This window comes from Mesoplodon densirostris, chromosome 11, assembly GCF_025265405.1.
Source record: "Mesoplodon densirostris isolate mMesDen1 chromosome 11, mMesDen1 primary haplotype, whole genome shotgun sequence".
Classification (NCBI taxonomy): domain Eukaryota; kingdom Metazoa; phylum Chordata; class Mammalia; order Artiodactyla; family Ziphiidae; genus Mesoplodon; species Mesoplodon densirostris.
The window spans coordinates 57,410,641-57,437,157 of NC_082671.1; the positions used below are offsets into that span (position 1 = coordinate 57,410,641).

General features: G+C 36.7%; 1 protein-coding gene across 2 annotated transcripts in view; it reads right to left on the reverse strand.

Annotated features, from left to right (window-relative positions):
• PDZRN4 (PDZ domain containing ring finger 4) overlaps positions 1-26,517 on the reverse strand; it is a 366,511-nt gene that overhangs the window by 132,522 nt on the left and 207,472 nt on the right. Inside the window, exon 1 of one of the 2 annotated variants that reach the window (XM_060112701.1) lies at positions 11,260-11,328. The exons of the other annotated variant lie outside the window; for it this stretch is intronic. Within the exon in view, the coding sequence (XP_059968684.1) occupies positions 11,260-11,328 (69 nt within the window). Of the gene's footprint in view, positions 1-11,259; positions 11,329-26,517 lie in introns of those variants that run through there. 2 annotated transcript variants of the gene reach the window in all.

Here is a 26,517-nt window from a genome sequence, read left to right on the forward strand (position 1 = left end):
GTGTATTACTGGAGACTGCGGGACAGTAAACACCTTGAGGGCAGGGATCCCATCTTATTCTGCTTTTATATCACCTTCAACAAATTGCCCTGTACACAGAATTCACTTGGAATTTAGCCATTCATCCTTTACTCAAGAAACATCTATGTGGGTAATGAGTTAGATTGAAAACAGGGTTTTTGCCCTCCAGAGATTCAGAGACCAGTGAAAATCACAAACAAGTAAATTGAGAAAGGATACCATTTGGTACATGTTATGACAGAGGTAAGCACTGGTTACCTTGGAAGGAAAAAGGAGAGGGTATTCTTAAGTTCAGGGACTCCAGGAAGATTTCCTGGAAAAGGTGGTACCTGACCCAAGCTTTGAGGAGGGCTACAACTTAGTGAGCTAAAGGGCAATGGGGAAATTCTAGGAAGAAAGAACAGCAAGGTATATTGGCCAGTTTGACAATTAAAGAATAAAAATTGTATCATTATCCATCATGACTGGCAATTTTGAGAAAAGGACCTGATATGCTGAATCCACCTGGGTAATAAAATCCTCAGTTTGGGAGAAAGGTCAGGGAATAGGAGTGCAGTAGAGGTGAAAGAAGGACCGATAGAGCTTGTTTTTTGTTTGTTTGTTTGTTTCATTTAGAAAAGCAATGACAATTTTCCCTTAGTTTTAAGATGTGAGTTCTCCCCAATATCTTCTTGTTTCTGAAATGGGGATGCAGCTTGCAATCAATACGGATATTAAAGGTGGTAGCTTGTCAACCCTGAATGCCCCCAGCTGTCCTTACACTTGATGATGAGCCTTGCAAGTAACAATACCGTAAAACAGATGACATTTTCAAAACCAAGAAAATACATAATTTTGTAGTTTCTCAAATCATCTTGTTTTCAAAGAGAACTCAGTGAATACTGGAGACAAAAGCTTTCTTTGTGAATGCAGTTGTAGCTATATCCCCACTCCTATTCCTTGACCCAATATGTATTAAATACCAGGCACTGTAAGATATGGTAGAAATGCAGAGATGCAGAAAAACTAAACATAAATACAGAAGGATCTGACTATATTTCAAATTCTGGAGGAGCTTTGGGAAGGACAACCTACTCTGTCTTGGGTTCAGAGAGGACTTCTCAGATGGTGAGCTTTGAATTGAGTTACAAAGGATTAGGGTTTTTATCAATATATGTGTAGGGGTATGAAAAACACACTAGGAAAAAGGGACATTTCAATGAAAAGCAAAGAGATGGGGAAAATCACGTTGTTTTCAAATAAGAAATTATAGTTTGGTTTGGTGAAAATTTGGGCTGTTAGGAATGTATGAGGAAAGACAGAAGATTGTGAAGGACTATTCATGCCAGGCATAGATTTATGGGAAAGTGGGGAAAGGCTTTCAAGCTCTCAAAAGCAGGAGTGTCAAGTCACCTTCCCATACTGATGGGCTCTCATAGGTGAGACAATTTGATTTAAGCTGTTAAAACAGATGGGGAAAGTGGTAGTAGAGAGGACCTACTTCTCTTTGTTATACTGAAAAGGCCATCTCTGTAGAACCCTCTGAGGAGAAATATAAATAGCATCTATTATCCCCCTGCCTTTCTTCATCCTTTCCTCCTTTCCTCCCATTTCTTTTTCCTTCTTCCTTTATCAGACGTTTATTGAGGACTTATGATGTGCCAGGAGCTATGGATCAGTTTAGTGAATAAGTATGGAAAGCTCAAAGGGAGAAGAATATTTGATATTTATAATAAAATGAACATGGACTTTGGCATTAGGCAAATCCCAGTTTGAATCTCAGGTGTTCTACTTGCTGACCATATGAATTTGTCATTTGATTACTTTGTGCCTCAGTTTTCTCATTTGTAAAATGGGGACAATATTAGCTAACTCACAGGGCCACTGAAATGAGATCATAACCTCAAAAGTTACCATTTATGGCATCCCCATAATGTGTTATGCCCTTTAAATATATCTCATTTAATCCTCAATAAAACCCTTCAAGGTTGATATTACTCAATTAAACAAAGGCTCAATGAAGTTAAGTAACCAATTCACAGTCAGAGGAAATAAGTGGTGCTATTGCTTGATTCCAAAGGCTCTGTTCTTTCTCCTGTGCTCAGTGCCTCTCCTATGTATCACATTGTGCTTGGGCACTATTTTCCATGTTGTCTTAACAGTGAGGTTCACAACAGCATAGGCAGAACTAACTTCAAACAAACAAACAAAAATATGAGCTGCTAAGGAAATACAGAGCACACTTAAGGAGTGAATTGCAAAATCTATCCATTGCAAATCAACTTAGCATGGCTGTGCTCTTTTAAATAAAGTGCCAAGAAAACAATATTTACACATATTCCATCATTTAAATTGATTTCAGAGATGCTATTTGATTGCATCCTTATGGTTTATAGAGCCCTGCAGTGATGCCTGGCACCAAGTCCATTCATTTTTGCAGGAAGATCAAGATACTCAACTATCCTCATCCCATATCCTGCTTTGGTCAGGCCGTTTGTCCCATTTTCCCTAAATATGTCCAATTAGTCATATCCTATGACTTTGCTTTTACAATGAATCCTGGACATCAAATATACTACATTGACTGACTGGATATACAATAATTATGCTGAACTTAAAAATAAATCTTGGCTCCTAACCTAAGCCACTCTAAATAAGGACTACAACCATGAAGACCCTTAGATTATCCTTACCCATATAGAACTGCCCTTTCTCTGTAATGTCTGCTGTGTCAGGGTTGTACATTTCCACATTTATCTTCTAATTCCTTTGTGATTAAACACCTTGAAGACTGACTTCTTAGCTTATGCTTCTTTTGCAACCTCTGTTGCTACCTAGCACAGTACTGAGCACAAAGCAGGTACAGAATAATTATTTGTGGTTATTCAAAGTTTCCCAAACTTTCCTTTACTTCAAAAAAACATTAATATCTGAATTCTACCATAATTCAATTATAGGAAAATATTACTATCAATGATTGCAAGAGTGGTCTTTAATCCATGGATTTATTATTTTTCAAGCCATACTTAGTAATTCTCTTTGTTCATATACCCTTGAAAAGAATTTTTTAAATTTTTATTATTTAAGTAAAAGTACCTGTGACAGACCCTCAAGAACCTTAGAAGTAAAAGGTTAGTTCAGAAAAAATCTAATTTCCACTGAGATGAGAGCAAGTTTCTAAAAATTTCCTACAGTATTCCTAAAAAGCTACATAAAGCAGCAGTGGGGGGATGTTCTTCACTAGGACCCAAACTACCATTAAGCAAGATTTATAGTTTGTTACAAAATGGCACAAATTAGCAATTAGATGTTATATGTTGGAACACAGGAGAATATGGGGCTGCTACCTTTTAAGCTTTTTGTTGAAAAAACAAAGAGCTCTTCATAATAAACTTTAAAGCTGTTACTCCACATTGGGAGTGAAAGAATTAAGAGAGAAGGAATGAATATAGCTGGAAGGGAGATGGAGACGGATGGAGCAGCTTATATGGATGACTTTGGAAATGTTGCATTAAGATATGAAAATCACAGTTGTATTTGAATTACCTAGAATTCTAAATCTGAAGACAAAATTACCACCCAGTGGTACCTAAATCCTTATTAGTCACAAGAAGAAGACATTTATTAAGAATAACACCTAAAATTCTTATGCTGTATGCCGCAGAATGGGTTATAAGAGAAAACAGTGATTGAGGCAGAGCCTGTTCTGGGCAACCTGCTCACATTTCCTTCACGAATGATAAACTTTTCAAGGGCAGAATCCTTCACAGAACTATAGTCTAGGGCCTCTACTTGAGTACCTAGTGATTTAATTTTTGTATCTTTCTTAACCATTTAATAGGATTGATTGAATACCTAGTAAATGACTTGTAAAAATTCAATATATGAAAATATACCCACATAAAATGAATTTATTGAACAGTGATTGGCTGCTGTGCAAAGATTTTTCACTATCAGTTAATCTTCATAAATAGTTCCTCTTGTAAAGTTCTGAAATCACAGTTTGCTAAAGATAAGCAGCCCATTTGCTACTATCTAACAGGATTGGAAGTGAATAAAAAAGTGCATATGTTATGTAATGATGTAAATAAAATTATGTATTTTAGAAATATTTTCAACAGATATTGAAATTAAAGAATTTTCTAATCAGATTATCCCACTTAACTAGCAAATTCAGGTGAGTTGAAGAGTCAAATATCTCAGCATATCTATTAGCTAAGTTTTCAGCAACATGTCTCCTTTGTGTGTAACATGGAACCAGTGAAAATGTTTTCCTCCAGTATTTCCTCTAAATAGAAAGATATGCAACTAGAGGTAGCTGATCTTCTCCTGGGTGTAGAACAATTCAATAAGTAAAGAAAATTTGAAGAAATTAAAGGTATACATTAAAAAAATATGTGATATTCTGATCCTTATAGTAGAGAAAGGCACTTCATTTATTAAACCTACCTAAATCATTAAGATATTTATTTTTATTCATATCAAAAATGCTCTAACATTTAAGGTTTTCTTCAAAAGACTTGAATAAGGTAAAGTCTAACTAAATATACATGTCTTATTTTTTAATCACTATATTATCACCACCCTATGCACATCATAGTTCAAATGTGAAATCAATTTATCTTACTTTTCAAAGCAGAAGTAAAGATGACTTTCATTTTTAATATTCACAATTTTAAGCAATTTTGCATTCTAAAAAAATCAGGGCTAAAATAATTCGTACTCCAATGTTAGTAGTAACTCCATTTTTTATAATATGCCTTATCCCAGAGAAACTTCTTGAAAGTGCAGTCGACTCATCTTTGAATCCACCACTTTCTGGATTTTGTCCACATTTCTCTATTTAGATGCTCTGTTAATTATCACCACTGACCTCGCTCCAGGTTAGGTTCCTCGGGAAGCTAATTCTGAGACAGAGTTTAGTGGGAAAGAGCTGAGAAGCATTCCCTCTGTGGAAGGGAGGAGAAAGAAGCAGGACTGGGCAGAAGGAGAACTGAACTATGATGCAGGCCCAACAACAGTTGCAGGGAGCTCTGGAGCTCGAGCTGCCTTTCAGAGGGTCCCAATTCAGGCTGAGATGCCCAGGCCCGTGTAGACTTGCATCCATCTGCCATTGGAGAGATTGAGCCTCCTGGGAGGGGAATAACCTTGGGTGAGGGGCTCTCTGCAGATAAGACAGTCCCTGAGGGGCTGACAGTCCTCTCAGCAGCTGGGGCAACAAGTCCTTCCTGAAGAGGCACCCGGGCAACATACCACATATTTTCATATCCAAAGACACTGCAGTTCTTATCCTGTCTGACCACATTGACCACTCCTTTTTAAACACCTTCTCTGCTTGGCTTCTCCCACTATTCTTCTCCTCTTCCTTCTCACTCTATAACAGTTTCACTTTTTCTCCTTTTTGTGTTTCTTAATATTGTGTCCTTGGTTCACAGCTCTCCTTACTGTTCAGTTTTTCTCCTCACTTTTTACATCCTTCTGGGTGATCTCATCCACCAAACACATATGTGCCAGGTCTTCATTTTGAATATTCACTGTCTGCCAGCATTGCTCAGATAGCCCATGATGAACTCAGTGGCCTTCTCTCCTCTTTCCAGAACTCACTTCCCTTATCTTATTTTTCCTCTGTAAGTTTCACTATACCTCCCTGGTCTCACAAGCCAGAAGCCTAATGAATTTGCCTCCTCAGGGTCTCAATTCTGTCCTCGCTTTTACATGATTTCTATCACTAACTAACTCTGCAACAGCCTCCAAATTAGCCTCCCTTGTAGTTTTGCTGTGGTACCTACCCCATCCCCAACCCAAGCCAAATGTCCCCAGACACACATCACAGCCAAGTCTACACTCTTAACTCCTAACAGAGTGATTTCTCCCTCTTTAAAAACAAACAAACCAACAAACAGGCACAATCCTGGGACATGGGATACTCTCCAAAGCCTGGTGTTGCCCACCACCTCTCAGGCCATGCTCTAGAGCCTGCCTGCTACTTGAGGTTTTAGTAAAACTTGTCACTTGTAGTTCCCCTACTCCAGGTCCATTCACACCTAGCACCTGTTTGCCACCTCCATGGACTTCTTTACCCTTCCATCTCTTTGATTCTCTCTCCCTTCTCATCTCCCCTAATGCCCCCCCCAACCATCAAGTCCCTTTGCACTCCTCTAGAAGTCTGTCAACATCTCTGTTAATTCAACATTTTCCTTATCACATTATATGAAAATTCTCTGCTTATGTGTCTTTCTTCTATTGCCATAGTGTGCTTCTCAAAAGCAAGGACTGTCACATCTGTCTTTGCATCCCCCATGGAAAAAATGAGGACTTGGTATATATTGGACAATCGAAGCTTACTGAAAGTAGTTTATTGAACTGAACAGCATGGCTAGAGTTTAAGGCAGCTGCTAATTGGTTGACAAACGCAAGACATTATTGTGATGTGTCCTCATTTTTTCCTCTGATTGTAAAGGATAGATAACCTCATTCAAGAAAATTAAAATGAATGGAGAATTTATTATAGAAACATACTGGAACTGGGGAAATGAGGCCTCTCTGAAGACCTGTTATTTATTATTTATGCTTCTCTTTCTCATGACCCATGTGCTCGTAGAGACACTTTGTCTAAAGTGTCTCTGATTCTCAATATATTTGATCCTCGTAGATCTGGTGGACCACAGACCCTCAAGCTTCCCAATCTACTTAAAGCCTTCTCCCTCTCTCGATCTCTCTCTTTCTCCCTCTGCATTCCAATCCCCTTAGTAATGGCCTGTTTCCCAATAAATATTTCTGAGACTGAAAAAAATCCAATTGCACCCTCAACTTCATGTACTAAGTGACTGCTCCTGGTTTAATCAGCTGTTAGATATGGGACAGAGAGGAAGGCAGAGTGATATGGTCTTTCACTAGAAGCTATGGATGGGGCAGAGGCTATGGTCTTTCAAGGAACCATGGTGGGACTCAGTGAGTATCTGCTGGCAGGGTGGGGGTTAAAGGACAGTCAAGCACCTGACCTGCCTTCAAGGAGTGCACAATTCAGACAGATGAATGTAAAAAACAAGAAACTCAAAAAGTGCAAGCAAAATGCTATGAGAGTTCCAAGGTGGGAAGACATCAATTTTTAAAAAATCAATAATTGCGAAAAGCTCTCTGCCCAAGGAGACATTCAAGCCAATGGGGCAGGTTTGAATAGCTGGTGATGGAAGAAAATAGACAGTGATGGGAGTGGATATAGAGGGCGTTCCACAGAGACTGAAGGAAAAGAACTACATTACAAGGGTCTAAGTTGGGAAGTCAACTTAAAGAGAAAAGCAAAAAAATTGGTCTAGAGAGATTATAAATTGCCCTGGGGGAAGATCAGTGAAAGAGAAAGCCAGAAAGGAACCTAGCACCAACTCAGAAGGTCCTTGAGTATATTGGAATAAGAAGTTCTACTTCATTATATAGTATATAGTAATTGGGAGTCATTGAATACTTTCTAGAACTATTGTTTTAGCAATAGCAATCAGAGTGGACTGGCACACTGACAAATTCTAAGTGGAAAAGTTGTTACCATGATATCAGAGAGAGTTAATAAAAAGAATTGTGATTATGGGAAGACAGGAATTGATGCTGGGGAACATGCAGAAATAAAATAACCAGAAGGTCACTGTGTGGATGAAGAAGTACCTATTTTAATTCGGTGTTTCTGAGTTTCACTGATAGCAAGAATGATGGTGAGACCTTCGCTAGCAGCAAGGAGTGTGGGGGTAGGATGACATTTGGGTAAAGAGGTTAAGACATTATGAGTTGGGTTTACATAGTATGAAACAAAATAAATTTCTGAGGGATATGGGATGGTTACTAGAGAAGGGAGACTACACTAGATTAAAGAAAGTTGTAGAATAAAGGAGACTTGAACATATTTAAAAATTATAGGATGCTATCCTGTAACTCCTTGTTGGGATTTTGTGAGGATTTAATAAGACGATGCTTAGAGAAACAGTGCTTAGCACAGTGCCTAGAATAAAGGAAGTGCCCACTGTTAGCTGCTGTCAATACTGTGATTGTTGTCACTGTCCATGAAGGTTCCATTTCAGTTTTGATACTAATTCATAGGTGCAGGTTGTGGGGAGACCTTCCAGTTGTGCCAAACCAGTCAATATTTGCCCCCATTTGGAACATGGTATTCAACACCAATGAACACCCCACTGATAAATTTCCATTATTTAATCAATCAAAAAGTTACATTCGATTTATGTATGAAAAATCAAACTTAGAAGTCAAAAGATTTAGATATTACCATACAATCTCCCTCATAAATAAATCTGTTTTTAGGTCAGAAATGCCTAACAAGCTACTGTAGCTCTCTTGGTCCAGCTGGCTATTTAATCAGATTAGTACAAAACAGGCAATTTAGTTCGTGTCAATAGAAGGGCCTTGTTCAAATTACCCATTTATTAATTCTTAAGAGGTTAATAAATAACCTACTTTGAATAAAATAAATCACTGCAGATAACAGTTGTGTTCCTGGCACATATAAGAGTTAATAGATGCATGAAAATTGCTTGGTATGAAGGATACTGGATCTACACAAACCCTAGATTCTTGCATCTGTGTTCATACTGGAGCCGGATTGGCCCAACTCCAGCTGAAAATAATTTTCTTGAAGCAACATTCTTTTTCTTCTGCCAACTGAAAGCCTTAACTCCTCTGTAGGAGCAAAAAATATCAACCAAATTTAAACTTGACCTCATTTCACACTTAGGTACATTATTCTGATTGTTTCACTGGACTCCTCAGTGAGCACATTTGCTTTTGTTACAAATCTGAAACTGTATTCTACTTGGCCCATATTATCAGATAGCAAAATCTAGAAATATAGAAAGAACATTTTTAAAAGTTCAATGTCATAATGATTCTGTTATAGAGAAATAATCTTTTTGCTCTTGGTCATGTAGGTAGTATTCACTGCTAGTCTTAAATTTTCACATCCCCTGATAAACTTTAATTTGCCTTAGCTTGTAAGAAATAATAACAAAAGAAACAAAAAGGCAGGTGCCCTGCGAATTACATCTATAAATAAATACATATGATTTGGACCATCAGGTGTTGACGTTCGTGTGAGCTAATTTGCTTTAATATACCAGCTAGAAATACGCAGGCTTCCAATCCCCAGTCACTTTTGTATATAGTATCCTCTCTTCTGGGGGCAGCTATGTGCCCTCGTGAACACCTGGTTAAAAACATGCTCACTTTCATGTGTGCTCTGAGCTGCTGCTCCTCCCAATAAAAATAGAAACTAGTTTGCAACACCACACGAGGCTCCCGTGTATGATATGAGCCTATCACTGGTTTCCTTTGATATCTTATCTATTCCATTAACTCAATAAAATAGAGCACAAAGTTAAGGACAAACTGTAGGAGGGCTCCCCTTGGAAAACACACACAAGACCTTTAAGCTGGGGTTTTAACTTATCGAATAAAAGCCAGTTAAATGGAAGCTAATACTTCATTTTCACCCCCTTTATTAAAGATCATAAGTACTACGATTCAGGAGTAGAGAAAATAAAATAAATATATGAAGGAGTACAGGTAGAAGCAATAAAGAGTATGGCTTATCTATTTTCTCAAGATTTAGGAAGCACTTAAAGGCAACACTACAGACAAGTACTCTAAAATTCTACAACAAAGGCCCCTTAACAAATACAGTGGTCCTTTCTGGATGCAGAAATCTGGCTTGATTTCTTAGCAGAAGATAAACAGCTTAACCGAGGCATAATCAGGGAAGATGCCACCTACTACTTCCTCCATATTATACTTTTATGTCAATTTAGTAATTCAGAGAAAAATTAGATTGATTAATCCACTCCCCTGCTCCTCCACCACCCAAAGAAAAACAATAGTATAACTCAAACTCTTATAAACCAAACTAAAGGGAAGTGTTCCACCTAGAGACTGTTTTCATGAGTCCAAGCAGATGAGAGCTTATCTAGGAATGAAGATGATTTTAACCTAGGCTCGCAAGTTGGTAGTAAAAAGAGAAGCCAAAGGTATTGCCCCTGGTGTAATTAACAATGTTAATCTTCTTTTTCCTCTCTATGGTGATAAAGGAGTCATTTTTATATTTAATTAATGCAGAGGATCATTTTGGAAAGTGGCTAATGAGCCTCTGATCACATTACCATGAAAATGTGCATTAACATTGCAACTAAGGAGGCTGTTTCATGTGTAGCAAATCCACTTTGTAATTAGCCCACTGTGAAATGAATCACGTCAGGGGGAAATCTGAGGGAACCAGTAGGCAGTGGGCACTTGGCGACTGCTGTGCCCACAGACCACCAACATCCCAAACATTGTCTTTCATCAGCAATATCATCTAAAAACAAAAGTAGTAGTATGTCACATCTGGGACAAACCGGAAGAAGGGAGGAATAAACTTTATTTTGCCAAACAAGAAATTTGGACTTCATACACTCCCAGGGAAACCTGCCTAAATAAAATGGTGAATTAATAGAATTCTATGAAAACTCTGAAGGCTGGGAATATCATTTTCTTATTTTTATTCTGAAAAGCCTTCAGATACACATTAAAGGGACATCCAAATTTACACACAGTTTTCCTTTTTATTACAATACAAATATTGTAATAAGCTCTTGAAATTAATTTCTAGTGCTAAACAGACAAAGAAATTATAAAAAAGGATCCAAGAACAAATGATAAGAAAATTCCTTTATCTACTTTTTTAATCCAAGCCGAGACATAGCATGTATTTTTTTCTCATAAAATACAAATATACCAGGTCTTCCTCTTAAAACCAAAGCACAAATTCCTAATTAGTCAAATAATTCTTCTGACTAACAAGATTTGGCAAGAAACTTTTCCTGTCTATTCCAAATAACTGAGCTCACAGACCTATTAAATCCCAATATTTATGCAGACAATGATACATTTGATTTTCAAATGTCAACTCTATTCCAAACTGAAAGAGGGGCTTCAAAATATTACAGACATGGATCTCAGTGTTACTCCTTTTACTTAACTGACATCTTGGCAGTAGATACAAAAAAAAATGTTAAAAAGAATCCCACAGGAAGTCATCTGAAGGGGGAGTGGCAAGGAAGCTGAAAACTGCCACCCCAAACCAAAATAAAAAGCCCCCAGCCAGCAAGTCTACCCTTCATTCTGAAATCTACAGAAAGAAAAATTAAAGCTAGCCACAGTTCATTTACCATTTTTCAGACAAACACAAAGCCTGGCTATTTCGTTGCTGGTAACAGACCCTGCACTCACCTGGGAAACTTCATACAGCAGTTTGTAGTGTTCCTCTCTTTTCTGAAAAGTGCACAAATTGCAGCCCATTCTAACAAGCAGAGAGAGAGAGCAAATCTTCTAATTTCCCCAGAACTGAAAGGCAAGAGAACTGAAAGGGAATCACCCTCCAGACTTGACTACTGTTTTTCATCAGTCACTTCAGTCCAGAAACACAGACAAACCGCTGTTAGCTGGAAGCACAAGCCAGGGTGCTGTAGAGCAGCATGCTCTTCTTCGCTTTCCCTAAGTATCTTGCACTCACGGATACACACACAGAGTTTCCAGTCAGTTCATGGCAACACTCCCCCTGTCTCTGCATCAGTGCACATGACTACACAGATTCCAGCTCATGAATATTAATAGTACCTCATTGATTATTTATGACAGAACATGTTAGCAGGGAGGGGTGTCATAGCTGCTGCTGGTGACAGATGAATATTCACTAATTAAGAAGCAAATGTAGTGTGGTTAAACAAAATTCACTTGTGTCAATACCATCTCTGTTTATTAAGGATAGAGGGGTTGAGCATAGGGCATTTCAAAGAAGAACATACACTTAATTTCTCCATTAATGTAAGCTTTTAATATGGGAGTAAGAAATTCAGAAAAAGAAATATTATACTTAGTTCACATCTCCATGTTTTGTCACAATTAGAAGAAATATTTTCAGTATTATTAAGTCTAGGGGAATATGGATAGGAGCAGTTATTTAAATTTATAAAATAAACACAGAGGCAAAGGAAAATTTGGGGAGTGATGTGGGAAAGGAACAGAAGATGGGGGGTGTCATTCAGAGTTTTAATCCTGATCCTTCAAAAATAACTGAATAGTTCATATGTAAAGACCATTACTTACTAGGGAGGAAATAAGGCATATTTTCTTAATCGAAATAAAGAACATTTAAGCAAGTATCAGTAGATATACTTGTACAGATAATAAATATTTTAATTAGATAATGGAGCATACCTATTGAATGTAAATTTGCAGCCCTGTAATACATGCAGGTCTATATTTAAAAATTAGATAAACACAATGCCTTTTCTGAGAAAAATTTCAAATGCATATAGTATTTATGCTAATTTTATTAAAGTCATATATAATATTTCAGAAAGCTGACACTGGTAATATTTAAATTCTAATATAATGCACATTGACTCCATTTATGATTCTAAACTTAGAGTTCATAATATACAAAGGTGAACACAGACTTAAAAACTAAACTTAAATGTTTAGATAATAGAAGTAATGAATTTAATTTCATACTCTAGCAATATATATATTGTATTGCAAGCTGGCATTTTTTGTCCCTTAAAGATATGCTGCAAACAGCTAAAGCAGATAATAAAAGAAAATTCCTTTTGTTCCTGTACTGACTTATCCACAACCTCTGCTAATTAAGAAGTATGTGCTTGTACCAGCACATCTTTAAACTGGACAGGATAGCAGGTGGGTTCCAAAGCAAAAATAATGAGTTGGAAACTGATGACTCTGGTTAGGAATTACATTGGATTCTGAAGATTTTTAATTGCTCAACACTTATGGATAGCTATTTTGGGGGTCCAATTTCCTAAAAGTGCTTTGTCAAATGTTTAGAACCGATAACAGGAAATGATTCTAATGAGTACTAATTGTTAACAAATTGGCTTTGCAACTAGCAACACCTCAACACCAGCAAGGAGCCAGGAGATAAGCAATCATCTGCTGCTTATCAGTCATTTCCCTTGGGATGTAATAATCCGATTTTCTGGGCCTAATTTCACCTAACAGCCTGGATGTAAGCCAAGCTAAGAGAACTAGATGAAAGCGGCATCATAATTGAGGACCTGATGTGAACAAAGTTTACCAGGACTTCCCGCAAATTAGAAACCACTTGTAGTAAATATTAATTATTTTGATTCCTTTATGAAAAGGATATTTTCAAGGAAGTATTTGAGGGGACCTTTGTGAAAGCCAGTTGTGGCCACAAACAGATGCAATCTCCTTAGGTGCAGCTGTAAAATATATATGTTTGATGCTTTTTTAAATTTTAATTTTCTTTGAGTCTCTACACCACTTCCCATGAAGTGTTCTTATGCTAGAGATCACATCCTCAAAGCAAGCATTGACTGTTTTTTGAAGGATTCTATATTGCTGAGCTGTGATAGAATTAATGACTCTCAGATGTTTAAATTCTGTGCTTTAAAAAGTCAGATCAAGGAATTAGAATGCAGTAAGGCAAGGATGGTTCACTCATCTATCAATGAAAGTGTTTGCTTCCCTCACTGATAAAAGTCTTTATGCAACAGGTTTTGAAAGCTAAGTAGGAAACAATTATTGAAGCTATGGTTGCTTATTGGGGCTTTCTTATAATATTTTGTAGTTGGCTTGTAAAGAAAAATTAAATAATCACAGCTTTAAAATATTTTCTTAGTCATAAAAAAGTAAAGAACGAACAGTGAAGTAAGAAATTTCAAATTAAAGCTATTCTTTCAGCAATAGTTTTCTTGGCTGTTTTCTTTACTCATTACTATTTCTGCTATTCTCTAATTTCTATCTCAGGAAGCAAGGGCAGCTTCTCCAATCATTTATCAAATGCTGCCCTTGGCCCATGCACCTTGGAAAGATTCCATCTTTTGCTCCTAATGGGTTCATCCTGGAGAATTGAAAGGTGATTTGAAAAAAAGAACTATAATTCCAAATTTCTCTAAATTTCAATAGAGAATGGGGGTTAGATTTTTCCAATGACTAAACTGTGAAATCTTGTATTAGAATATAAAGTTTGAAGCAAATAGAGACAAATGAGTTAACCTGAACAATGTTTTAACAATGCAAATAGATTAGATATTATCTGTTTTGGACAGTAATAATATAGAAGAGTATTAAAAATACTCTTAAAAAATTTTAAGATAAGCTGAAAATAAACAGAGAATAGATGTTTATCTTCCCAAATATCCTTAGGAACAAATTCATCAAAGTGTAAAAACATGTTGGGTTGGGTATATATTTCAATATATAGTTGTTTATTTTAATTGCTTTTAATTTATGTTAGTTTACTCCCCTCCAACGTGGTGGCATTCAAAATAGGAGATGTTCATCAAGATCTGGACTGCTATATAAGAGGGCTCAGTGAGAAGTAAATGAAAGAAAGGAATCCAGCATTTATCTTGCTTTTCCTATATAAACAGTACTGCTAGACTAACCAAATAGTAGATGTGAGGAAGTTTCTCTTTATAGAATTATGCCAGCTAACAAACAAAAAAAAGGAATGATAGAGCATGCCCATGCCAGCAGCCCTTAATTATTTAATGGACCTAGTAGTGAGAATTAATGGCTGCTGACATGACACACTCACGCACACACACAGGAGATAACTGGACATTGTGTATCACCTGACAGAAGAAAACGACACCTTTCCAAAAATGAGTCTTTCCCAAAGTTGAGCAAATTACATGGAATGTGGAGGACCAAGGAGCATGTTAAATTATGCCATGGAGATGCAGTCAGCCAAATTCAGACTGTGGGCAACTCAACATCGATAGATACACATTCCAGTTTCTGAGAGAGAGGGAGAGAGGGAGAGAAAGGAAGAGAGAGGGAAGAGGGGAAGGGAGCTAGAGAGAGGGAGATATGATGGCTAGAAAGTCTACAGATTAAAAGAGACTTTAATGACATTTTATAAACAGACATTACTAAGCTATATGTTTGGGTATGCAAATCATTTGGGTGATAAACTGATAAATAAACCTAAGAAAATGATTACCAAAAAAGTCAAGAGGATGGTTACTCCTTAGGGGTAGAGAGGGAGCTGTGTTTAGGAGGGGACACCAGAAAGTTTCAGCGTGGCTAACAAAGTTCTAACTCCTGATCTGGGTAGTGGTTTTACTAGGTGGTCATGTGATAATTCATTTAATTGAGCTTTGTTTTATGTGTTTTCTATATTTTTGCTACATTTACAAGAAAATATTTTAAAAACTAATTAACAAAGAGGGTGTACCTGGGTTCCATCCCTGGTGGTCAATACAGTACACAGTTGCAGGCCCTACCAGAGAGAGATGGACAGTCCAAATATGCCTATTTTGAGCCACTGATCTCCTCGAGTCTGTGACAGCTGTCATCAGTTGCATATGATTCTTTCTCTATTGCCTTTGCAATGACTGGGGCTGTTTCTCCTATGTGGGTGTGGATGTTCGGTAAGTAACTCCACTCTCTGACCCTCTCTCTATCTTTGCCACAGTCATGTGTGGATCTTCTAACTAGGCTGTGACTACCTATCTTGACACCTAGTATACAAATTTCCACCTTAGTCTCAAACTTGAATTCATTTTAGGGATATATCTGGGCACTTTTGAGTAGACACTTAGCTGCCTAACATTTTCTAAAGTTAATATCTTATATTCAATCACAAAGAACTGAGGCTCAGAGAGACAGGGATTTGCTCAAGGTTAAAGTGAGTAAAGAGATCTGAACTCAGTTCTCCAATTACAAATTCTGTGGTTGAATTTGATAGCTAGTTTGCTGAGCTATCTCTCTTGTAGAGGAAGCTAGAGCTACATCAATATGCCTTTACATGATCCTGATGACAGGAAATGAAGGCTAGCCCTTCAAAGTGCTGAAATGAAGTGTGAGAGAGAGAAAGAGAGAGAGAATGAACAAACCTTTAAAAAGATAGATATAGCCTGAAATAATGAAAGTGATTTGTAGTTAAAAATGTAAACTTTATCAAACTACTGAAAAAATTTTAATATGTCACAGCTAAATCACTTCAGTTGGCTAAAACCCCTCCACAGCTTTCATTGCATGTGGTCCCTGAGTGTGCAGTAGAAAGTAGAAGAAAGGACAACTCATCCCGGTTTGCCTGGGATTTCCCTGGCTCTTAGCTCAAAGTTCCCTATCCTGGAAGGCCTACAGTTTCGGCAAACTGGTCCCTGGAATGCACACCTCTTTTTTCAGGCTCCAGCAAAGCCAAACAGCTGTATACGGGTCCCCATCTCTTCCTACTGTTGGCCCAGATTTTACTTCATCCTGCTTATTCTTCAGAAACACAAATCAAGCTATTGTGGTTCAGTTTAAATGCTCTCTCCTTCCTGGACTCTTGGAGTTGAAGTAGTGATCTCTTCAACTTGTGAATTCTCAGTGCATTTTATCTGTATCCATCTCAAGACACATAACACTGTTACTTTACATCATTTTTGCATACACAACTTACCCCTCTTATTGGACTATGAGACATGTGAGGACAGCAGTAACATAAGTCCTGGGCAACCTGAAATGAGTTGGTCAATTGATCTTTGACTTCCCCCAAATACTAGCCTGGTGCCTTTCACACTGCAATAGAGGCATAGTGAATGAGTGACGGTTATTGGGATATGAGAACAGACCTGATTCTGGCAAAGTGACATATATTTGTGTTTCTACTCTATACCTAATTTCCAGGTGACATTTTTCCCCCATTAGGGCTGGTTCAAGAACATTAAGTGAAAAGACTGAAGAATCATAAGCATTAAGATAGGTTTAATCTGGTTCAATTCTATAAACATAAATTCGGGAATCCATGAAACAGAATTTTTTGTGCCAGGTACACAAATAAGTAAAGTATGATCACATGTGTTTTATCAGTTATTTAATATATATATATATATATATATACTATGTATACATTTCAAGTTATACTTTGTTCCACATATTAGTCACATATTCATCTATTTATTCCCCAAATGTTTATTGGGCACTTATGTCTGGTGGTATAATAATGTAAGGCGTTTGAAATTATACATCATCTCATTTGATGTTTACAATTTCTCTGAAGTAAACATGTCAGATATTATCCCTTATTTATTAATGAAGAAATTATTAGATGTTGAAACTCCCAATGCCAGGAGACCTAGAGCCTTTGTCTTTTGGCTCTAAACCAGTGTTTTCTCCAGAATACTATGCAATATCAACTAATATCATGAAGTTACAAAAATTCTTCTGTTGATAGTACACATGTGACATCCATTTGCTTAGTTACAGCTCCAAGGACCAGTGTGTAATGGAGCATCCTTTTCACACTGTAATCACTAAGTGACCATCTTCATTTTGTATCTACAATTACTGCTTGCAGAATTAAGAGGGCTTTACCAACTTATGGACTCCTAAGAATGTCAAGTTATTAGACTAGACTCCAATGGAAAGAAGGATGTGGATTGCAAGGAATAGGACTAGGGTTCCATTTGAGCTTTGTTACTATTACCTGTGTCACTTTGTGCAACTTACATACTCTGAAATAATACTTAATTTGCAGGCTGATTGTGAAGATGGAATGAGATAAAATACATGAGAAGGGATTCATTAACTGTGAAGTTTTTGGTCCATATTGGGGCAATGGCTCGACATGTGTTCTAGAATCATTCTGCCCTGGGTCAAGTCCCAGCTCCCCTAATTTCTATCTATGTGATGTTAGGCAAGTTATTATTTTTTAACTTTCTCTGCTTCTTTGTTTCTCATCTCTAAAGCAAAGATAATAATAGCATCTACCAAACAATTACTGCAAGGGTTAAAGTTACTGTGATGATAATGTGTCATGTATACATGGCACATAGGATGTACCCCCATCCCTACTGGCTACTAGTAATCATACAAGTAGTGTGGTAATGATAATAATGATCTCTGTTTCCAATTTCCAGGTTATCTATTTCTAATTTTTCTATCATAATAAATCCCTATTACATTAGTTCAAACTTACTTCATGGAAACATCATAGCCATACTTATGTCCACCTTGTTTGTTATTGTACACTTGCATGTTTGTCATTCAACAACTTCTGAAAGGCTGTTTCCCAGCCCCTTGTATAACAGAAATAGTGGCGCATTTTGTAAATGCATAAAAAATTTTTCTGTGTAAAGAATGTAATGTAATACATTCAGAGTAATAACCCTGATGTTATATTTACTTCTTTTAATGCATAATGTGTAAATAATGTGAACATAAGTGTACAAGAAACTGATGATCACATCTAAAGCAAGATTCATACAACTGTGAAATAGGTAGTTCTTTGAAATTTAATGACGACTAATCTAGCCCAGTATAATATTGGCTTTCTTGATTTGATCATCTATAGGCCAATTGGCTATGTACATTCCAGGGTATCATGTTTTGGTAATGTCACACTGTTTAGCAACGTCATGGATAGTATGTAGGGTTTCCCAGCACACTACCATCACTGTTTTTAGTTCTACAGAAGTGACCTAGTAAATGCTCAGCAAATCCTTTCATTTACCAGAATTTTTTGAACACCATGATGGGTAGAGAATGGTGATAATTCTTACACATTTTTGAAAATAAAAGCTAACACTCGTTTAGCATTTAGCATTTAGCACTTACATAGCATTTTTTATATACCAGTCATAATTCTGATACTACTGTTATTAATTTGGTTTAATCTTCATGTCAACCCTCATAGGTGAGTACTATTAATATCTCCTCTTGACATGGGTAGAAAATGGGTCACGTTAATAGTAAATGGGGGAGCTAGGAGTCAAACCCAAACAATCTGGGTCCACTGCTTAATCAGTAGTTTATACTGATTGTTACTCAGAAATAATCATCATTATGACAAATTCCTAGATGGTTAGAACAAGGCATTCTGGTGATGCTTGTAGCACACTGAGATGGAATAATTTCCCCAAGGACCAGAAGTGTAGTCTAAACTTAACTCCCATGTTCCAAGTTGTATCCTCAAGCATGGCTGCATAAAATAGATTGAATAAATCTAAGCAATTTCATAACCTTACTCCACTCCACTGGTGATGGAGGATTGATGCACTGAATATGTACCAACAACTGTAGAATATCTTTCCTTCTGTAATAAATATAAATAAATATTAAATGCATTAATAGTAGGGCAGTCATATCTCTATATTAAGAAATTATCAACAGTTGCTTAAGTAAATTTGGAGGTTTTGAGAAAAGTGAAGGTATACAGATTTGCTGATGACCCCCAAATTTGAATCTCCAGGTTTAATTTCTCTCTTAAGCTTCAGAACCCCTTATTCATTGACTAATACCTTAACATATGGGTTGTCCATAGCACATTAAATTCAATTTATCAAAACTTAAGCCATAATCCTCTCCCTCCAAAACTGCTGCTTTACAAGTGCTCTGAATCAAAGAATGGCCTGACCATCTCCAGGGGCTCAAGTCTGAGGTCTGAGCATCTGCCTTGGCTCTTCTCTCTCCCTACACCTAATGGCCAAGCACTGTCAACTTTAACTGCTACATCTCTCTTCCTTCCTTCCCAGACCACTCTGCCAGGTTCAGGCTACTACCTTTTCTCAGCTGGGTCCTTCATTCACTCAAGAGCATTTGGAGTTTAGAATCATATAAGGAATGACCTGATGGGTTTTTGCTTCTCTCTGCCTGCAAACACACATATATAAGCCCTTCATTTTTAATTAAATTTTTTAAAAATTGAAGTATAGTTGATTTACAATGCTGTGTTAGTTTCAGATGTACAGCAAAGTAATTCTGTTATACATACATACATATTATTTTCAGCTTCTTTTCCCTTATAGTTTATTACAAAACACTGAATATAGTTCACTCTGCTATACAGTAGGTCCTTGTTGGTTATCTCCTTTATATATAGTAGTGTGTAGATGTTGATCCCAAACTCCTAATTTATCTCTCCTCCCCCCTTTCCCTTTGGTAACCATAAGTTTGTTTGCCATGTCTGTGGGTCTGTTTCTGTTTTGTATATAAGTTCATTTGTATCATTTTTGTAGATTCCACATATAAGCAATATCATATATTTGTCTTTCTCTGTCTGGCTTACTTCTCTCAGTATGATAATCTCTAGGTCCATCCATGTTGCTGCAAACGGCGTTATTTCATTCATTTTTATGGCGGAATAATGAACATTGGGGTGCTTGTCTTTTTTCGAATTATGCTTTTCTTTGGATATATGCCCAGGAGTGCGATTGCAGGATCATATGGTAACTCTATTTTTAGTTGTTCAAGGAACCTCCATACTGTTCTCCTTAGTGGCTGTACCAATTTACATTCCCACCAACAGTGCAAGAGGGTTCCCTTTTCTCCACACCCTCTCTAGCATTTATTATTTGTAGACTTTTTGATGATGGCCAGTCTGACTGGTATGAGGTGATACTTCATTGTAGTTCTGATTTGCATTTCTCTGATAATTAGTGTTGTTGAGCATTTTTCATGTGCTTTTTGGCCATCTGTATGTCTTCTTTGGAGAAATGTCTATTAAGATCTACTGCCCATTTTTTGATTCTTTTTTTTTTTTTTTGATATTGAGCTACCCCCAGTTCCCTGGAACCTAACCTACCTATCTCTCTCTCCCCCTCCAACATGCACACACATACACAAAAGAAAGTATAAAACAGAATATTGCTGCTCTAGGGGTGGAGAGTACAATTCTGTCAACACCACTCTTTAGGTCTTTTTGGTATCTCTCTTTTTTGACTTTAACAGATTATAGACTCTACTTTTCTATCTAGTACTGTGATATATACTCTCTCATCCTTGGATTCTGCTCACCTATTCAGTCATTTAATAATATTCAAGATATGTAAATTTTACTTCTGGATCTCATGGAGTAAACTTTATAGTGAGAGGAAGCAGTAAATAAATAAATAGATAATCATTACATAAAATATCCAGGCAAGTAAAAGGGTTATCACAAAGTGATGTGATGGTGAGTAATTGGGTCATCCTTCTTGGCTACACTAGAGCCTGGAATATCTCTTTTATTCCCTGCATGCTGACATATATGCATACATATAATCAAGTAAATGTAAATTAAGAAAAATAAGGCAGGTAAGGGAATAGCAAGTAAAGAGATAGGTTCTTTTAATAGGGTTTTCAGGGTGTGAAGTTTTCTCCACCTTCAGGACCCTAGGAAATCAGTTATCTATTGTGGTCCTGGTATTTTCAGACCTACTTCATCCCATTGCCACTTTTTCTATCATGAAAATGGCCTTAATATGGCTATTTAAAACATTAGCATTACAAATCAATATAATACCACATCAATTTCTGTCAAACTGATAATATAGCATGCTTGATTGTATAACAATTCTGGCTCAGAACACCTATCATCAGAATGAGTACCTGAGTTCTTTTAAGACTTTGAACTTACCTAGAAATGTCTTTCAACCTCACTCTAAAAAACTTCCTTGTACAAACTTGAACAAGTTACATACCCTTTAGATGCCTTGATACCCTCACTATGAAATAGGGATATTCACAGTACCTACCACAAAGGGATTGTGTGAACATGTGTTTTACCTGCAGCCTGCTTCATGTAGCTGCTCAATAAATATTGGCTAACATTATTATAGCTTACAATATCGTCTTGCTGAAGTGTCTAAATTCTGTTATTGTGAAGATATCCAAAAGAGAGGCAGCTATATTTTTGTTTTGTCTACTGTTTTCGCCTATGACTAGAAGGACACTTTGAAACATCAATTTTCACTGGGGAAAAGTTGGATTCCTCTACCATTAAAAAATGGTTGATATCATAGTGTCTGGCAGCCAAGAAGGAGCAGAAAAGAACTACCTGGTTATGGGAGGTAGGACCTTGGCCAAAACGTGGACCCTCTGAGTTCCACAAATATTTGCTGAGCACTTCCTCTTTACCATGCCCTGTGCAGGCCTCTAGAATGTGTTATACTTAAGTAGGCTCATTTGTGAGACTCTCTCAAGTGACACATGCTCAAGCTCTAGTCCCAGGGCTTCGAGTCAGCAAATCTGGGATGAGACCTAGAAATACACATTTGCAAACAATCCACAGAAAATTCAGTTATATGCATCCCTTTCCCTCCTCAAAACCTAGAAGTAAGGTGTTAAACCAGACACTCTCTTGAATGACTCCATCAGGAGAATTTCTATTATGGTTACTCATGTGATTATGAAGATCTTTGGGTCTTTGTTACTAATTTTAAAAAGTAACTAACATTTCCAAAGCACCTACTATGGCAAATGTGCTTTAAGTCTCACAAAAATTTTATGAGATATATATGGTATTTTTTTACATAGAAATCTCAGGCTCAGAATATTATGTGATTTGATGAAAGTCACACAGCTGGTAAGTGGCAAAGCTGAGATTTAAATCAAGATGGGCTTTACTCTAAGACTGTGTCTTTTCCAATAAGATATTTCACTTCCCTCAGGAAGTAAGGCAATAGAGCCCACTTCATATAGCGCAGTGTCTTTGATGAATGTGCTGTGAATGAAGAGCTGTGGGAGGTAGGCTTGAATCAAAGTCATTGTCTCTTTTTGCAGTTCACCAGACATGTCCTAACTATGGGCTATGCCTATGAGCAATTCTTACCAGACCTGTGGCAAGGCTGGGTTTTAGCTTCTGGGAATAAGGTATGTGGTTAAACATGAAGAACTCACCACCCCCTAGAGGGACAGTGAGTGACCCAAATTAGAGATATTGGTGCCAGGCAAAGGGAATTAAGTGACTGCTTATTGGATTCTATGTTAATGAGATGATTTTCCATCATGCACCATAATTGATTAAGTAAAAGTATGAATCCATATACTCTTCTGAAAGATATGAGTCTTCTTTGATTTTCAGTATCTCTAGAAAACAAGTTCAACCTGTCTGGAGCTTAGTTGCTCCATATTTGAAATCTCTTTCAAAGAGTGATGACAAAACACTTAAGGTTACTGAGGTTATAAAGCTAATGGTATCAGAAGATAATGAAGGGTATACCTTGGAAATTGTGGTTTCAGGTTGGAATTCTTAAAATTGTTTTTGTTTTTAATCCAGCTATGTGTAAGCCTCCTTCTTAGCTTGCCTGAATTAGACCCATGAGTCTAATGATTAAATCCAGTGAGAAGGGACCACGTGTATCCACCACATGCCTGCAAGCAAAACTCACCAGTGTAGTGGAGTCACATGGTGAATATAGCCTAGATCCCAGACTCACTACTTGGAGAAAGACATTCAGATGATCTTACAGACCTGCATCCAACTCTGTATGAAGGAGAGATGCATCTTTACTTCATTAAACCATTAAAGATTTGAAAACTGTTTGTTACCCCAAAATAGCTTAGTATGACTAAGACTCAGAGACAGCACGAATGAGTTCATGTATTTAAATAAATACAGTTAGCATGAAAAAGCTCAACTCATCATGACTCAATAACAAATCATGATGGCTTCTGGGGACCTCTTAAGCAATTTTGTGTAAAGAAATATAGCAACATTACCTAGCACAATTGAATGAATATTCAGAAATATCAGTATAAAAATTGTCAGGTTTCTCAATAAGCCATCCAGATTTTCATCAGATCATTTGCTTAACCATAAAGATAAGCTATATTTTTTTGAAAGGAAGGGAGAATAAATCCAACATAAGGACAGTCTTATATAAGCAGACTAAATATATGCACAGTGTGATCATACAGCACTAATTACCCCTTGGAGCAAAACCCTGCCCATTTTAGAAATACTGATGTTCAGAGTGGCTTTGCGTCTTAACTGCATTAAGACAGCAACTTTGTATTACCAAACAAATGTAGCATAAGTAAGTTAAGCTCATTTCTAATCAAGTGATGAATTATTTTTGAATAAAGGAGAGTAGGACCTGAAGAAAACCAGATACAAGATAGAATGGTTTTAGTATGGAATAGGAATTTCCAGAGCATGATGAACTTCTCAACAGAGAGTAATGAAACAACAGGGGCTTCAAAACCAAAAAATCATGGGCTTAAGGCCCAGCCCTACAATTTGAGCTGCAGTAGCATGTTTAACTTTCTGAGTCTCAGTTTCCCTTTGGGAAGCAGAGTTAATAGCTTTTGCCTTGTGGCATTGTTGATAGTACTACATGAAAAACTTGTTCCTCATATAAGACCATCTTTTCCTATCACAACTCCTAAGGGTCTTACTGCTTTCTGAATGATTTGGATGGGTTACAATTACTAACTTGTTCAAAATCTTAACAGGTAAGGATGTTAAAATATCGACTTTTTAACTGCTGAGGGTGGAGAGGATCTAATGGCAAGATAAAGTAAAATCTTATGATTTTGGGAAAGACTCAATGTTATGAAACTAATGTTAGAAGTTAGGCAACATTTTCATGGCAGTACGTCTCTTAAGAATATACAGTATTATGTGCAAAAGATCAGAGGTATAGGATTACACAAATTCAGTAAAATTTTGGGAAAATTTTTGTAGTAGAATGAAGCTTAAAGATTTATCTAACTTAACTCACTGCCGAGCAGTGCAAAAAAAAAACAACAAAAAAAACAAAGCCCAGAGTTGAGCCTATGTTGCTAATTTTTAGTGAACAAAGAGGAGTTGTTGAACAAATGAAATGAGGAATAGTTCAGGAAAACCAGAATAAGCATATGTAAAAAGAGGGAAGCTACTGGAGGATAGGAGCTTAGCTAATCATTACTTAAATAAATGTCATAGTGACAAATGAAATTCCCATTATGCATGTACTATGTGTGCACACATGCACAGAGATGGAGAATGAGATGTATATGTATATTTTGTGTGTATGTGTATATTCATAAAATTTTGGACACTAGTAATGATTTCTAATGGAGTTTATTACTGGAAATTTATTACAATAATGATAACCAACAAAATTCATTGAAGTGCCAGACAATCTGTTAGGTATCTGTGAGACATAGCTCCTTTGAGAATTTATTTCATAATTTTTGCCATGCAATGGAAGATATACAATATTCTCTTCTAATATTAATTAGTAAAATGAAAGTTAGTTATATTTGTGTTGATTCTTTTTTTTGGTTTAATGATAAACCTATTTAACTATTTCCATAGGTGTATCACATAAAATGGTGTATAATAAAAGTACAAATAAAAGCAAATTAATAACTCTGTCAGGCTCAAGAAATACCAAGGTAATGAGCCAAGAGATTCTAATTAAAAACCATCAGTTAAATTCATTTATTCATTCAACAAGTATTTATTGACACACATGGGTCCTCTGTTAACCTTAAATAATTAAATAAATAAATCATTAAAACAGAATTCTCAGTAGAGATATAGTATAATAATCACTGTGGGATATTAGCTGGTTGAGTGATCTATTTTATATATATTATTTACTTATAAATATATGATACATGTATATGTATTTCATTGTTGGTAATTTTTGAGTATTTCTCAGAAAAACATAAGGTAGGATATATTTAGCGAGGAGAGGTGGAGGAGTTGTAGAAAAATTGTCAGTGGAAGGAACAGTGAAAAGGTGAATATTTAAGAAAGCATGGGAACATTAAAGGAATGACATATAATATAGTCTGCAGGGTAAAGTTTGGAAACTCCTCAGGAGAGATGAACTTGACTATTGGGTGAAAAGTCTTGAGGGTCTGTGTTTGTTCTTTCTGCAGTGGGTAATGAAGAGCTGCTGAAGATTTTGTGTAAGGGAGTGCCAACATATAGGCCATTATTTCAGTCTCTCAAGAGTCTTGAACTGGAAGAAACAAAGAGGAATCTGATAACAGTATTAATAATAAAAAATAAACCTTTTACAATAGTATGTAAATGGTCATGAAAAATGGGAATGGAAAGAAGGGATATACTGAGTAAATGAGAGAAATGCTACAGACATAGGTTCCAAGCTGTTTTGCCAAGTGATTGGCAAGGGATAGGAAGGAATCAACAATGAATACATGTGTAAGATTGGGTGTTTGATTCCAAGGCTATGTCACTGATAGAGATAAGGAGGTCAGGAGGAAGAGTTACTGTGGAAACAGATTGGAGTTGGATATGATGATATTGAGGTACTTCTTAGAATATGATGTCCTCTATGGAGTTGAAATTTTGATTAGAGAGGACATAGATAATGATACTGATACAGATGTGAAGGTCACCAATATGTATCTGAAGGTAGTGAGTTGGGAAAATATCAAAGAAAAAGATATAGAAAAAACAAAAAGGGTCCAGAACTGAACCTCTAAAGAAATCAGAAGAGGATGGGACAGAGAAGAAAGTCAAGAGTCAAGGGAGTCGAGAACCCACAGAAATACAGTTTCAAAAATGACAGGCTCATTAATAGGTCAAGTATGGCTGAGGATTCCAGGTAGGGGTGCAGTGCAGGGAGTGGTGGATTGGAATGCATCAGTCATTCTTGAGAAGCTGATTAGAGGAAGGCAGAGGGATCTGCAGAGAGTTGAATGAGGAATGGGGCAAGTGATGCAGTGTTGATAGTGGATGAAGACTATTCTTTCAAGAAGTTTGTAATGGAAAGAAGAGGAAGCTAAAATGTT